This window comes from Podarcis bocagei, assembly GCF_964188305.1.
Source record: "Podarcis bocagei genome assembly, contig: HAP1_SCAFFOLD_231, whole genome shotgun sequence".
Lineage (NCBI taxonomy): Eukaryota > Metazoa > Chordata > Lepidosauria > Squamata > Lacertidae > Podarcis > Podarcis bocagei.
In genome coordinates this window covers 21,271-37,417 of record NW_027670217.1, presented here as the reverse complement: position 1 = coordinate 37,417, position 16,147 = coordinate 21,271, and the positions used below count along the sequence as shown (strand labels likewise).

The 16,147-nt window shown below is 47.2% G+C and overlaps 1 protein-coding gene across 1 annotated transcript in view; it reads left to right on the top strand.

Annotated features, from left to right (window-relative positions):
- Nucleotides 1-5,358: 5,358 nt before the first annotated feature.
- The window catches only part of LOC308579595 (maestro heat-like repeat-containing protein family member 7), a 31,462-nt gene continuing 20,673 nt past the window's right edge, over nt 5,359-16,147 (top strand). Inside the window, exons 1-3 of the mRNA XM_081214183.1 lie at nt 5,359-5,477; nt 7,472-7,569; nt 15,983-16,092. Coding sequence (XP_081070309.1) covers nt 7,500-7,569; nt 15,983-16,092 — 180 coding nt within the window. The 5' untranslated portion in view covers nt 5,359-5,477; nt 7,472-7,499. The remainder of the gene's footprint in view (nt 5,478-7,471; nt 7,570-15,982; nt 16,093-16,147) is intronic.

Genomic DNA, 16,147 nt, shown 5'->3' with positions numbered 1-16,147 from the left:
AATGCCACACCAAACAGAAGTACAGAATTTCCCCAGATGGAACTCAACTAAACCACTACGAGTTATACCTGTACAAGGGGAATTCTGTGTACATAAATCATCAGAGGCAGCTGATCCTACCATGGTAGGCTCTTCTCATTGTCACTATACTTGGGATTATATTAAGAATAGTCAAACCTGGGCAAATGGTACTACCTATCGAACTCGGAATACCTTGCCCTGTGCACCTCCTTTTATTCATGCATGGAAAGTGGTATGGAACATAACTGTGACAGAAAAAGGCAATCTAACATACTGCACTGTGAACTCTCTACCCCTTTTGATATTTCGCCTTATGCACTCCACATACCAAAAACCTCAGACCCGATGGTTGTGGTGGATATGTGGAGAATGGGCATACAAGCAACTCCCTTCCAAATAGAGTGGGACTTGTTTCCTGGGATGGATATTACCACCAGTGTGGATTATGCCCACTAGTTCGGCCAAGCGTACACGAAGAAACGCTGATATTTCTCGTATAGCAGGAGGAAGTACCCAAAGTTGGAGCGATACTGATGATTGGCCACCAGAGCGCATTATAGCCTATTATGATCCTGCCTCCTGGAATCCTGGTGAGCTCATACAAGGGGCACGGGATCCTATTTATAATCTAAACAGAATAATTCGATTGCAAGCAGTAGTGGAACTTGTAACCAATGCAACGGCCCAGAGTTTGAGACTTATTGCACAACAGCTGGATGAAAGTAGAGCCGCCATTTTGCAGCTGAAAATGGGAATGGATTATGTACTTGCCAGGCAGGGAGGCCTATGTGGAGTCTTGAACTTGACAGGGAATGCCTGTTGCTTTAACATTTCTGATAATGGTGAGGCAATCCGTGTGTTGGCCACAAAGATGGAGAGTATAGCACATGTCCCAGTACAAACATGGGAAGGATGGGATATGGGATGGCTCACCAACTGGTTACCTAATGTTGCGGGACTCAAAGGGATACTATTGTCTTGCTTGTTTTTCTTGACGGTAGTAATAATGGTTTTATGTATGGTGCCATGTATCATTTCATGTTTTAGAAGTACAATTAGCAAGATGATTTCGAATGAAACTCTACCTCATATCATGGCCCTATATAGAGCTTTACCTCAGGAATATGATGAAGGTCAAGCTATCAAGGACACTTGGGATGAAGGTCCTTGAGCTTGAAAGGGGGGAATGAGGCATCTAATCATAGCCTGCATTTTTATCAAGGCTTATAGTTTGATTAGGGTCTGTATTTTAAAATGAGCTTAAAGATTTTCAAATGTTTTATGCCAGGCAGAAGACCAGCTGCCTAAGTACTTTGGCAAGATGTTTATCCTCCTGGACAAGGGGGCCCCCTGATTTATAGCAGAAAACAATTCTCAAAGTCGTAAAAAGGGAATTACAGGCAAGGTTACACTGACCCTACATAATTAAGAGTTTGGTAAATAGTAAAATAAAACCATGTGCCTCCATTAAACTTGAGCCATATCTTCCTAAGGTTAAAGGCCAAGAGCAAATGGAAAAGAAAGCAACTGGCTGGAGAAGGGGAGTGTAAACAGAAGAGGCTTTTTTTCCTATTTTATTTTGAGGCTGTAAACTAGTCCTTCCTTTTACTTTGAGAAGGTTTATTCTTCTAAAAAGCTATCTATGATAATGTATGAAATATACTGGCTTAAATGTAATTATGCAAAGGATCTAGAAAGAAATAAATGTTAAATTCTTATTTCATAGAGTTATATTGCTGTAGGAGACCAGGGGGGCAGATGAGCCCAGCCCCCTGCCAGACAGGAGACGCCATCAAGCACTCCTGATATATGGTTGTCAGGCCATTGTTTAGAGACCTCCAAAAAGGAGATCTTTCATTGATGATGCATGAGAATGTGAACCCAAGATCTCTGACATCTGTCTGAGATAAAAATTTAAAACTATTAACCATCTGTTTTGGAGGGCAATAGGGCAAGGAGGGCAAGAGGTGAGCTGGTAATTAAGGTTCCTTGTTGAGACAAATGTAAGATATATGACTACTTATTTGTCATTTATAGATAGAAGAATATATAGCTTTTTGTATCCCATAAAAGGCAATAGGAAATGGGTGTATCTTTTAGGATTGGTTATAGCAATCAGCCAATAGGAAATTCAACCAGGCTGATTGGACAGAGGCAGCCAAAGGAGGAGCAAGGGGGCTGGGCTGAGGGAATATAAGTGCTGGCCATAATGGCAGGAGCCCAGGCCAGAGCTTGGTAACCATATACCACTGTGCCTCTCATTTATTTGTCTGACAAATAAATTATTATTTTAATTTCTCTATTGCTGCGTTGAATATTTCATTCCAGCTAAGCGTTAACCACAAGCAGGGTGCTACAGTACCTCAGAACGGCCACTAGAGGGCCTACAAGAGCAAACTAGGCCACAAAAATGGCGCTCCCGCCAAAAAGAAGCAGGGAAGGTGGCGATCACAACGGGGCCTGCTGCCAGGCCCCAATTAGGCCGCGCCTGCCTCCCTGCAGCCCTGGCAGACACCAGGCTAACAAGGCCAAAACCGGCCCTTTCAAGAATAGGGCGGGGGGGGAGCTCACGGCAAGGCCTCCCAAGGGCCTGGCAAGGCCGGAGGCACCTCCCGCTGCGGTGCGGCACCAGGTGCCCCCCAAAAAGGCCTAAAAGGGTGCTGCGCCCTCGGCCAGGCCCACCCTTCACCCGGGACTGGCAGAAAAGGGGCAGCCGGGGCAATGAATTAAAGAAAACCGGCCTTGGAAAGGCCTGCCACCAAATTAGAAGACCCAACGTTAAGGTAAGCTAAAGGGTGGGGGGGGGAGTAGGGGGGAATTAAAGACCAAAGGGGGGTGGGAAAGCAGAGAAAAATTAAAAGAAAATTAAAAGAAAATATTACACAGAAAAGGAAATTTAATAGGACTAAAATATCAATTAAATATAAAGGTAACACAATTAAAGCAGGCCAAAGACACAAGGTAATTTGTAGAAAAATACAACCGTCTCCTTTCACTGTGATCAATCCGCTGCACGGGCGAAAAGAGGAAGCCCTAGCCTCGTGCAAGGAGTTTTAGCATTTCTGGCTGTCAATCAATAAATGGCAACATTAATTTCCTCCCAACAACAAGGGAAGCCCCAATCGCATCAGTGGCCAACGATCAGTTAGCCCGCCCCCAACTTTGGAGTGTCCTGGCGGCCCCCACCGCAACACGTGCTCTCCATGAAGGAGAACACGCTTTGCTTGTATAGGATACCTTGTTTTTTAATATAAAAAAATTCCTTCCAGTAGCACCTTAAAGACCAACTAAGTTAGTTCTTGGTATGAGCTTTCGTGTGCATGCACACTTCTTCAGATACTTGTTTTTTAATGTTTGGTGTTTTGTTTTGTTGTGTTTTATTTGTTGTAAGCCGCCCAGAGTGTCTTGGGGAAACCCAGCCAAATGGGCGGGATGTAAATTAAAAATTATTATTAATTATTATTCAAATGGCATACACACCCACCCCCCAATATTTTATTCAAATTGGCACCCTTGCTCCTTCTTTGGAGATTTTAAAGCAGAGGCTGGAGGGATGCTTTAGATGAGATTCCTGCACTTCCGGGGGGCTGGACTGAATGACCCTTGGGGTCCCTTCCAACTCTGTAATTCTAGGATTCTACAAAATAATAAAACAAGATGCCACGGAATATATTTGCAAGGCTCCTTAAAATAAGGCACTTCATTAAAAAGCGTTACTTGGGTCTTTCTTAGAATACCAAAGTACAGTGATCGCAGTGTTCTGTTGCTGGAGACAACTCACTCTGCCGTTCTGTCCCTGTGCTGGGTAAGGCTGCGCTTTCACCCAGGTGATCTTGAGTGTCCAGGTGGCTGAATAGGAACACTTCAAATATTGCTGAATCTTTGCTTCCACATCACGGACAACGGGGTGTTTTGCAGAGGTCTGGGTAACATATTCCTGCATGCAAGAGAGGAGTGTATTACAGATGGGAATCTCACACACACATTTAAACTTATGCCATGGAAATAACACACAAGGACACATGTAGCTCCAGAACCACATCTGAAGTTACAAAGTTTCCACCTATGAACACTTAGGAGTATCTTAGTACAGTGGTACCTTGGTTTAAGAATAGCTTCGTTTATGAACAACTTGGATTAAGGACACTGCAAATCCGGAAGTAGGTGTTTTGGTTTGTGAACTTTGCCTTGGATTAAGAACATGTTCCGCTTCCTGTTGAGTGTGTTCCTTTTGTAAATTGAGTTCCCCGCTGCTATGGGAAAGCACGCCTTTTCAGTGAGAAGGCCCTGGCTCTGGTTGAAGCCAATCTAACTTCCTTAGGGCCCGGGACCACTAGGGTGTTGCTATTTATGGACCTTGAGGCTCTCTGTGGGGCATACCGGGAGAGGCGGTCCCGTAGGTACGAGGGTCCTAGGCCATGAAGGGCTTTAAAGGTCAAAACCAGCACCTTAAATCTGACCCTGTACTCCACCGGGAGCCAGTGCAGCTGGAAAAGCGCTGGGTGAATATGCTCCTATGGCAGAGACCCTGTAAGGAGCCTCGCTGCAGCATTCTGCACCCGCTGGAGTTTCTGGGACAGATTCAAGGGCAGCCCCGCGTAGAGCGAATTACAGTAGTCAAGCCTGGAGGTGACCGTCGCATGGATCACTGTGGCCAGGTCGGGGTGGGAAAGGTAAGGGACCAACTGCTTGATGCGGCGAAGGTGGAAAAATGTTGCCTTGGCTGTTGCTGTAACCTGTGCCTCCATGGAAAGGGAGGCGTCAAGGATTACACCCAAACTCTTAACGGAAGGCAATGGCACTAATTGGGCCCCCGCAAGAGAAGGGAGTTGGTCCCTCATCCCCATGCCATCCCGACCCAGCCATAGGACCTCTGTCTTCGAAGGATTTAGTTTCAATCGGCTCCCACGAAACCATCCAGCCACAGCTTCCAAGCATCTGGTCAGTGTGTCCGGGGCTGAGTCGGTGTGGCCATCCATCAGCAGATAGAGCTGAGTGTCATCAGCATATTGGTGACAGCCCAGTCCAAAGCTCCGGACAATCAGGGCAAGGGGGCGCATAAAGATGTTAAAGAGCATTGGGGAGAGGATTGCGCCCTGCGGCACTCCACACACCAAGGAGTGGCGCAACAACAAATAAGGTTCCATTAAAATTGGGGCGTTGTTTCTTCACTGTAACTTTTCATAATTTGAACCTCCATGAAGCTCTCCGGAGGCCAGATCAGCTTGGGAGGGAAACGTCCGTTGGAGCAAAGCATTCCATTGTCGTTTCTCATTGGTTGCCCGGCCATTTCCCTGCCCATTATGACATCAATAACTGCCATGGGCACTTGATCTCAACCTGCGTTGACCACCAAACCTTTCTACACTCATTTTCCTTTCATCTGTTGGCTTACTATGGATTTGAAACAGTGAGACTTTTAAGGGTGAAAAACACCTCTCTAGCTACTGTCCCAGGTTGGCAGCAAAATCGTTCCCTCATATTTGCTCAGCAGGTAGGAGGCAATCATTTTCCCCCCTCGTTTTGTTTTCCATTCTTTTCAAAAGATGCAAGATTGTGGGTAGAACACTTACTGGGTTAGGGCGGTCTCTTGCAAAATGATTCATTATTTACACAGCTCCATTAGTGTTTGCTGTGTGTTGCATTGTATCATATTGTTATACTGCACCCCAATTTCTGAGAGATATTTCAGGGTTTCCAATCTGCATATAAGGTCATATTCCTTCAAATGACATCACTGGAGATTTGTGCCTTTTTTGATATATGGTATTATTTGCCCAGATCTACAGGCTGAGCATAACTTAACTCCAAGAGATGTCCTAAAGTTTACATATTTCAATAATTTCTATATCATTTCATAATTCCCTCTAAGCAGTTTACAGATTAAACAGAACATTACGAAATACAACATTACAAAAGAAGATCAAATATAGAATACAATAAATATCCTAGTTTAAATAAGTATAATTAACAGGAAGAGAATATATTTGTGTAAACATAACTTGGGGAGAAACATTCCAAATAAAAAACACATACAGATACAGATCCAAAACTCAGTCTCTCTTCATCGCTGATTTTGTGTGTCCAAAATCTTCTAGACAACTTTCTAGGGGCCGCTTATGAGCTGTATGTGTTGCAGGATTTCAACAGGATGCTCTATTGGGAATCTCAGGTGAGCTCCACACGCAGTGGAAGTTGCTCCCAGTACCAGTCACCACACAGAAATGGCTTAAGGTCCGAATAATTTACTATTGCAGAAGATAAGGCTCACTAAAACAGTTCTGGATATAGATACACGCAGCTTGTAGGCTATTGCAGATACAGATATGTACAGATATGTATAATAATAATAATAATAATAATAATAATAATAATAATAATAATTTATTATTTGTACCCCGCCCATCTGGCTGGGTTTCCCCAGCCACTCTGGGCGGCTTCCATAGAAACCAAAAATACAGTAAAATATCACACGTTAAAAACTTCCCTGAACAGGGCTGCCTTAAGATGTCTCCTGAATGTCAGGTAGTTGTTTATCTCTTTGACATCTGCTGGGAGGGCGTTCCACAGGGCGGGCGCCACTACCGAGAAGGCCCTCTGCCTGGTTCCCTGTAGCTTTACTTCTCGCAATAAGGGAACCGCCAGAAGGCCCTCGGCGCTGGACCTCAGTGTCCGGGCAGAACGATGGGGGTGGAGACGCTCCTTCAGGTATACTGGACCGAGGCCGTTTAGGGCTTTAAAGGTCAGCACCAACACTTTGAATTGTGCTCAGAAACGTACTGGGAGCCAATGTAGGTCTTTCAAGACCGGTGTTATATGGTCTCGGCGGCCGCTCCCAGTCACCAGTCTAGCTGCCGCATTCTGGATTAGTTGTAGTTTCCGAGTCACCTTCAAAGGTAGCCCCACGTAGAGTGCATTGCAGTAGTCCAAGCGGGAGATAACCAGAGCATGCACCACTCTGGCGAGACAGTCCGCAGGCAGATAGGGTCTCAGCCTACGTACCAGATGGAGCTGGTAAACAGCTGCCCTGGACACAGATTTGACCTGTGCCTCCATGAATAGATGTGAGTCCAAAATGACTCCCAGGCTGCGCACCTGGTCCTTCAGGGGCACAGTTACCCCATTCAGGACCAGGGAATCCTCCACACCTGCCCGCCTCCTGTCTCCCAAAAACAGTACTTCTGTCTTGTCAGGATTCAACCTCAATCTGTTAGCCGCCATCCATACTCCAACCGCAAAGTATCTCTGTTGCTCCAAATAAACTCCACCAATTCAAGATGTAACACTGGACAAGTAACACCAACAGACTGATGTCTCACATACTAACTGCAAGCTAACAGATAGATAACTGAGCCGACACGCATTAATCACAGATACAGTTGTGGCACTGGGTGAATGCCCAGTGCCAGGGCTTGCTAGCATACATGAGCCAATATCAACATTCCCCCAGCAGCGCTTCCTGCTAAACGAATCGGAGAATGTTTGGGAGACAGTCGTTGAAAGAGCTTAGCAGCTGGGAAGACTCGACGTCGATGCCCGGAAATGCAGGTAAGCTCCTCTCGCTGATGACACAGTCATAGGGTGCTTCCAGAGGTGGTGATCTTCCTTCGCAGCTGGAGGCAGCAAGGCTTCTGAATACCAGTTTCTGGAAGCCGCAAGAGAGGAGAGGGCGCTTGCGTTCAATTCCTGCTTGAGGGTTTCCTGTTGTTGCATCATGTCCTCATTCTTCAGAAAAGGAAGCATGTTTATGAAAATGCTCTTGAGTCTGCTGCCTGGAGAATAAAGGTAAAGGTAAAGGGACCCCTGACCATTAGGTCCAGTCGTGGACGACTCTGGGGTTGCGGCGCTCATCTCGCTTTATTGGCCGAGGGAGCCGGCGTACAGCTTCCGGGTCATGCGGCCAGCATGACTAAGCCACTTCTGGAGAACCAGAGCAGCGCACAGAAATGCCGTTTATGTTCCCGCTGGAGTGGTACCTATTTATCTACTTGAACTTTAATAATAATAATAATAATAATAATAATAATAATAATAATAATAATAATAATTTATTTATACCCCGCCCTCCCCAGCCAAGGCCGGGCTCAGAGTGTCTTACAAGCAATAATAAAAACAAGATGAATGATTACAACTTAAAAACAAAAATAAAATACAACATTAAAATAATGGAACATTAAAATGTAGCCTCATCGCAGGAGGAGAAGGAAAAGAAAAAAGAAAGAGAGGGAGGGAGGGAATCAAATTGGCTCCAAGCCGAAGGCCAGGCGGAACAACTCTGTCTTACAGGCCCTGCGGAAAGAAATAAGATCCTGCAGGGCCCTGGTCTCATGAGACAGAGCGTTCCACCAAGCCGGAGCCAGTGTTGAAAAGCACTTTGACGTGCTTTTGAACTGCTAGGTGGGCAGGAGCAGGGACCGAGCAATGGGAGCTCACCCCGTCGCAGGGATTCGAACCGCCGACCTTCTGATCGGCAAGCCCTAGGCTCTGTGGTTTTGAAGCCTTATTTACCTAGGGATCCATCAGCCACGCCATCCCCGGACCTTGGAGGGAACAAAAGTACCAGGAAAGCAAAATCTTCTTTGGAGAAAAAGAGTTTATTGAAATCTGTGCACAGAGACAATCTGTACACAGAGACAACCAGCTGGATAGCTCCTGAAAATACACTGGCTGTACCGCAAGACACTTCAGCAGACTTTCTTATACTTTCTGAGCACTCTTCCCCCTCCCACACCTTCCCCAGACTTCCCCAATCGGCTAGCAAATGTTCAACTTATTCCCCTATATGGAACATCCATATTGCTTGCTAAACACATTTTATTGCTTGCTAAACATTCCTGTCTTTCTGCTAACCAAGCACTCCCTCCCCTCTCCTTCATACACGTGTCTCTTTTGCTAGTTAAGCATTCCCTTCGTATCTTTTCTTATCTTGCATTACTAAAGCAGAAGCAAAGCAGGAAACAGCTTGCTAGTGGTTTTTAGTTAACAGCAGTTTCTGGCTAGGCAGGAAACGACCTCCTGACCGGTAGCTAACAGCAGCAGTTTCAGATAGCTGGTTAGGCAGGAAACGGCCTCCTGACCTGTCTGATTTAGACTTTGCAAGTAACTGCATTTTTGAGTTTGAGCTGTGTAACCATCCTAGCAGAGTGCAGGAATTTACTATGTGTAGATAATATTAACGATTAACCGTTCCCCTCTCCCTTCACTCCCTCCTCTTCTTCTGAACAACCTAATACTTAGGTTCGTTCTGGGGTATGGGTCTATAATCCCTCATTAAAGCAATCACGCGGGGTCCCATCATGCGGGACATCATTCTCTCCATCATATGTTGCATGCTTTGTATCAAGCAGGGCATACAGAAGCAGAAAAGCAATAGAAGCAATATTGGGCCTATCACCATAGTAAATATCCTCCCCATCCATCCACCTGGGAAGATGCTATCCAACCAAGACATATCCCAGCCCTCCCAAGTTTGTACAGGGACATGTGCCACCTTTTCAATGCTAGCCGCCAGATCACGGATAGCCTCGCCATGGTCTGAAACGTTGAAACAACATGCTCCATTTCAGCCATTTGTAACCACCTATTGTAGGAGTTATGGGCACCCCACTCAGTCATCAAACGGGAAATGTCGGCAAGGGAGGTCGGGGGACTTTTTCCTGCCTGTGCCAATACACATGTGGGCTCTCCAACTAAAAAGAAAAGGAGAATCATCAAAGGTATAGATGGATTACGTTTCTTCCCACAAATACGATACCGTTCATGCCAACAGAAATACGAGAGCATCCATATGACAAGGGTGGTACATATCACTCCTACCCACCAAACCCAATATCTCCATGGTTCCTCCCACCAATATTCAGGGGGTGTGCTCATTGTTGAAGAGCCCACTGATATTTGTGCCCGACTACCTGTTGAGCCTCAAGGATGAGAGCCCACCGGTGAGCTGATGCTCCCACTATGTGAGTCAATTTTTCTACTAACCCTGTTGGGTGGATTGAACTCTCGTGCTGCCTCCCTAGTGACCAGAGCATATGGAAGCTGAAATCCTGGGGTGGCAATTCTTACTGGCACTTGTTTAGCAATTTCAATGCACACCTGGTTAAGGCTCCCACCCCTGCAATACTTGCATTAAGATAGGTTCCGTCCCATCTATCACCTGGATTAAGAGTAGGACCTGGTCTATCAAATGAGGTTGGTACAGTGCTCTACCTCCCAGATAACAGTTGACTACCCTCCCACAACAGCAAGAGCGGTCCAGAACTCGATAGATTTCGATCGTCTCTGCAACTTCCCGTATGAGCACTATCCACGCGTGCTGGACAGTGGTGTGGGAGAGGAGCCACAACGGGGCAGTGGGGTGTTTCAATACGGCAATCTCATCAAACCCCAGTTTCCAATAGCCAAAGAGCACGCCATCTCTTACCACCGGCAAGACGAACCAGTCGTAGCAGAGGCCAGCAGGCCAATAAGGGCGGTATGGCTCAGTGGGGTCAGGGCTGTGGGGCATAGAGCAGATAACAGAAAAAAGAAAAGAGAAAGTCCTTATGGAAATATTAAATGTCCTGGTGGACTTCCTGGATTAGTCCCGGCACGGGTTTTCACGTTGGGGACGCTGCCCGCGGGCGCCCCTCCCATCCAATTCTTCAGCTGTGCGTTGAGATATCAGCTTCCGGTGTGATATCAGCAGAGCGGTCGTCTGCCAGGCATCTGGAGATAATCAGCCGAAGGGAGTTCTCTGGATCTGGTGTAAGTGTCCAGTTTGAAATGGCTTTCTTTACTGAGTAGGGTGGACCCACGGGGTGATGCCAGCAACCTTCACAGCAGTAGGTGTAGAAAGTAGCACAGTGTATGGTCCCCTCCAGCAAGGCTGTAGGGGGGGCTCGCTGCCAGTCTTTCACCCACACTTCGTCACCTGGCTCGAACTGATGCAGCCAACACACAGGGGTTGCGAGCCTGGGTCCACCTGTCGAGACAAAAGAAAACTCGGAAGAATATCTGGACTTAATTATTCAATTGCATATCCTGACCAGCATGTGGGGACAACATTTTGACATATGGGACCGGTCTCCTAAATATAATTTCAAAGGGTGACAGATGGGTCCGTTTTGACGGGAGACTGCGGACCCTGAGTAACGCCAAGGGCAACATGGTCACCCAATTAGACCCGGTCTCCTGTGTCAGCTTGGACAGCTGATTCTTTAGAGTTCTGTTCATTCTCTCTACTTTTCCAGAACTCTGGGGTCTATAAGCAGTATGCAGCTTCCAGTTGATCTGGAGCGCTTTTGCCAGCCCCTGTAGGACTGCATGAACAAATGCTGGTCCATTATCAGATCCTACGGACCTTGGCAATCTATAGCGAGGGATGATTTCCCTAAGCAGGCACCTGGTTACTTCAAATGCCTTTTCAGTCTTTGTGAGCCATGTTTTGACCCATCCGGTGTAGGTGCACACTGCTACCAGCAGGTAGCGGTGCAGTCCACAACGGGGTAATTCAGTAAAGTCCACGACAAGATCTTCCATAGGTGCAGTTCCACTGTGCTGAATCCCTGGGGGAGCCAGTGGTCCGGCTCTGGGATTATTCGTTTGACATAGCAGGCATTTCCTGGAGATCTGGGCTGCCAGTTGGTAGAGCAGGCATTTCCTGGAGATCTGGGCTGCCAGTTGGCTATATAGAAGCACTTCTCCAGTTGCTTGGTTGTAGCATCTGGCCCCATGTGGGTTGACTCATGGTATCTCTGAGTTATCTGCCGGGACAGGGACTCTGGAATCCATATCCTGTCATCAGGGGTGAGGTACCATCCTTCTTTGGACAATGTCAACTCCTGGGCATCTGCAGTGTCCCTTTCCTGCTTTGTGTAGGCCGGCTTGTCAACGGTGCTTAAAATCTCTTCTGGGATTAGTGCTCCAATGATCGGGGCTGGGGCCAGTTCCCGGGCTGCTTCCTTGGCCACTTTGTCTGCCAATCGATTCCCTCTAGCCACTTCCCCTGGTCCAGTTGTGTGTCCATAACAGTGGATAACTGCCACTGCCTCGGGTTCCCATACAGCATCCAGAAGGTTCAATAAAGCTTGTGGGTGGGCCACCTGGTTTCCTCTGGAGGTAAGCAAACCTCTTTCTTTCCATAAGGCTCCATGGGCGTGTAAGGTCAGGAATGCATACTTAGAATCAGTATAAATGTTTATCTTCTGCCCCTTTGCCAGGCTCAGGGCTCTTTTAAGCGCAGTTAGTTCTGCCAGCTGGGCCGATGTTCCAGGCGGGAGTGACTTTGCTTCGATCACCTGGTCTTCCAGGGCTATCACTGCATAGCCTGCCTTCCGCTGCCCAGCCTCAACAAAACTGCTTCCATCCACAAACCATGAAGGCCAGTGGGGGTTTGCCTCGTCTTTGAGATCAGGCCTGCTGGAATATACTTCGTCCATTACTTCAATGCAATCGTGCGTCTGCTCCTCACCTTCTCCTACCGGCAACAGGGTAGCTGGGTTGAGGGCGGTGGTGACCTGGAACTTCAGACGCGGGTGCAACAATAGCATCTGGCACTTTCTCATCTTTGCTTGGGAGAGGAAATAGGTACCCTTCATGTCAAGCAGTGCTGGGACTGCATGCGGGGTCACACAAACAGTGTCTTGGCCAAAAGTGAATTTGTCGGCTTTGTTCAATAGGGTAGCTACTGCCACAACTGCTCTCATGCACGGCGGTAAACCTTGTTCTGTAGGCATCAGGCGCTCAGATAGGTATGCCACGGGCTGTTGCCAGCTTCCCAATTTTTGGCATAGCACTCCCTTTGCTGTTCCCTGGTCTTCATCCACAAACAGGGAGAAAGGCTTCTCAGGATTTGGGATGCCCAGCGCTGGTGCTTGCTGCAATGCCTTTTTCAAATCCTTGAAGGCATGCTGTTGCTCTTTCCTAAGCGGCCTCGCCCTCCTCTTCTTCTCCTAACGGTGGACCTCCCGTCTTCAGGGCCATCAACTTCTCTGCCTGGTACTTCTCCTTTTTTCTTCTGGGCCTCTTCCTCTCTCTGATTATAAGTGGTTTGGGCTATTTCTAACATTCATTTCAGGGTGTGGCCCATCTGGATTTTTCGGCAAATATCGGGCGCTGCCTGGGCTACAAAGGCAGTTTTATGATAGGGGCATTGGCAGCCTCATCTGGGTCCACAGGGATATACTGGCGGTAGGCTTCCTTCAGCCTCTTTAAGTAGGCTTCAGGGGCCTCCTCTGTCCCTTGCATTCTCATGTGTGCTCGGGCTTCAGCATGAATTTGCCTATCCTCCTCTGTAGCTAGCAGGGCATCCATCAAATACTGCACATCATAAGAAGTGGGGTTGTATGTTTTAAAAATTGGCAGGGTTTTCTTCAAATGAAGGGTTTTGGTTCTTCCAATTACAAACATCTGCACTAGAGAAGGGGACATGTTGAACTGTATGAGTTCTATTGGGCACAACCCCATCAGGTCCCGCGGGGGCCGGAGGGTCATACACTCTATGGAGAGGCATCACTCTGGCCGCGCCCTTCTCCTATGCTTTATGTGCCCTATGGAGGGTCACTCTTTTCGCTGCCTTTCCCCACTTTTTCTGCCACTTTCTTCTCTGTTCCCCTATACATCCCGCTGTTTTTAACATATGGGGACTGACGTCCACTTCTCATAAGGTTCCACATACTTTCTCAAATGTTTTGCCTGTTCCTCTGTTCATATCTTTCCATCACTTGTCAACTTAATCAATCTTCCTACAAATGCCTCATCCTCATCATCCTCTTCTCGTTCCTCCCTTTCTCCATCTTCGCCCAGGTCTAACAATGCATTGTCCACGGGATTGGGGGCTGGGCCATCTGTTCCCTGTGGCGGGGGTGGTGCCAGGGCTGTTGCCGGGGCATAAGGCGGTGGGGGCATTAAAACTTTATCTTCTTCCTTCTCTGAATCCTGGAGGACTGGGGGGTTGTCCTCCTGTCTTCCTGACTGAGCAGATACGGCTGCCTGAGACTTTTTGGCATCATGACTTCAGCCAAGGGGGGTTCTTTTCCACATTGGTCTTCCATGTGGAAATGTAGGGGATTTGATCAGAACGGTCATTCAAAATGTTCTGATATAATGGATTAATGAGTTGCAAATCAAGGGTCCTGATGGACGGCCAATTTATTCTTTTGGGTGGGCCAATCTAATTCACAATGTCCTCATCTTCCCCTCATCAGCTTGAATCCCCAAAAGCCTTCCAAGTATCTGACATACAACATAGCAACATACAACATACAAATCACATCAATATAATTTCAACATGTAACACACTAAACACACCAAAATAACTTCAGCATGCAATACACAAAACACAAAACACACCAAAAATCACAATATATATATATCCCTCCCTCTTCTGTTCCCAACTTCTGCTGGTGGCACTCTCCTGCACAACCAGTCCCCTTTATTCCTGGTGGCTGGCACTCTACTGCGCAACCAATCCCCTTATTCCTGGTGGCACCTTATTGCCTGTGGCACCCTGCCACAACCAGGGGAGGTTGATCAAGCCTCCTGCCCTTTCCGTCGGGCTGCCCTTTCCGCCGGGCTTACCTTTTTCCGCTGCGGACCTGTCCCCTCGGCGCCGTCCTCTTGTTCTCCCTCAACTAGATGTCTCCACTCCAGAACAGTGTGGCTGGCTCCCCCCACGAAACAGGCGGGGTGCGCACGGGAGCCTGCAAATGCTGCTGAGCTGTTCACCTTGGTTGAGCCTGGCCCTCCGGTCCGTATTGGGGAGGGGGCTTATCCCGGACGAGCCCCCAAAGAAATGAAGCCTTATTTACCTAGGGATCCATCAGCCACGCCATCCCCGGACCTTGGAGGGAACAAAAGTACCAGGAAAGCAAAATCTTCTTTGGAGAAAAAGAGTTTATTGAAATCTGTGCACAGAGACAATCTGTACACAGAGACAACCAGCTGGATAGCTCCTGAAAATACACTGGCTGTACCGCAAGACACTTCAGCAGACTTTCTTATACTTTCTGAGCACTCTTCCCCCTCCCACACCTTCCCCAGACTTCCCCAATCGGCTAGCAAATGTTCAACTTATTCCCCTATATGGAACATCCATATTGCTTGCTAAACACATTTTATTGCTTGCTAAACATTCCTGTCTTTCTGCTAACCAAGCACTCCCTCCCCTCTCCTTCATACACGTGTCTCTTTTGCTAGTTAAGCATTCCCTTCGTATCTTTTCTTATCTTGCATTACTAAAGCAGAAGCAAAGCAGGAAACAGCTTGCTAGTGGTTTTTAGTTAACAGCAGTTTCTGGCTAGGCAGGAAACGACCTCCTGACCGGTAGCTAACAGCAGCAGTTTCAGATAGCTGGTTAGGCAGGAAACGGCCTCCTGACCTGTCTGATTTAGACTTTGCAAGTAACTGCATTTTTGAGTTTGAGCTGTGTAACCATCCTAGCAGAGTGCAGGAATTTACTATGTGTAGATAATATTAACGATTAACCGTTCCCCTCTCCCTTCAGTTTAACCCACAGCGCCACCCGTGTTTAACCTGGTTTAACCTGGAGAATAGGTTTGTCTTAATTGCCAGCACAAATCACAGCTTTGCACATGGAGGCTTCCACTACGTCAGGGTGCAGAACCTCCAGCCTGCCAGAGGTCCATTTTGTCTCATCGGGCCATTTTCCCCAGACCAGTACACCCAGTGGCGTAGCGTGGGTTGTCAGCACATTGTTTGAGGGTGGACCAACCCACGCCTGAAAAAGGTTGCTGACCCCTGCTTTAGACGTTTGCTGAAAACTTGTCTGTTGTTTAATCGTGTTTCATTGCTTTTAGATGAGTTTAGCAGTTTTTAAATATTTTAAATTTGTTTTGTTTCGTTTATAATTTTTAAAAATAATAATAAAGGGGTGTTTTTTGTTTTTTTGTTTTTGCTCCTTTGGGCTCCTCTGGGAGGAAAGGCGCAGTATTTACTTATTAAATTAATAAACTTGTTTCAGATTCACCAAGCTCAGACTCCTCCCAGACAACATTTAGTTCTGCAGCTTCTGAGGGAGAGATGAGGGGTGTCATGCGCTTCATGCACCAGTTTCTCCGCAAAAGCCACCAGGTATCTGCACCCCAACCCTGCCCTCGCTTTCCCTGCTACGACATGAGTTCCTTAA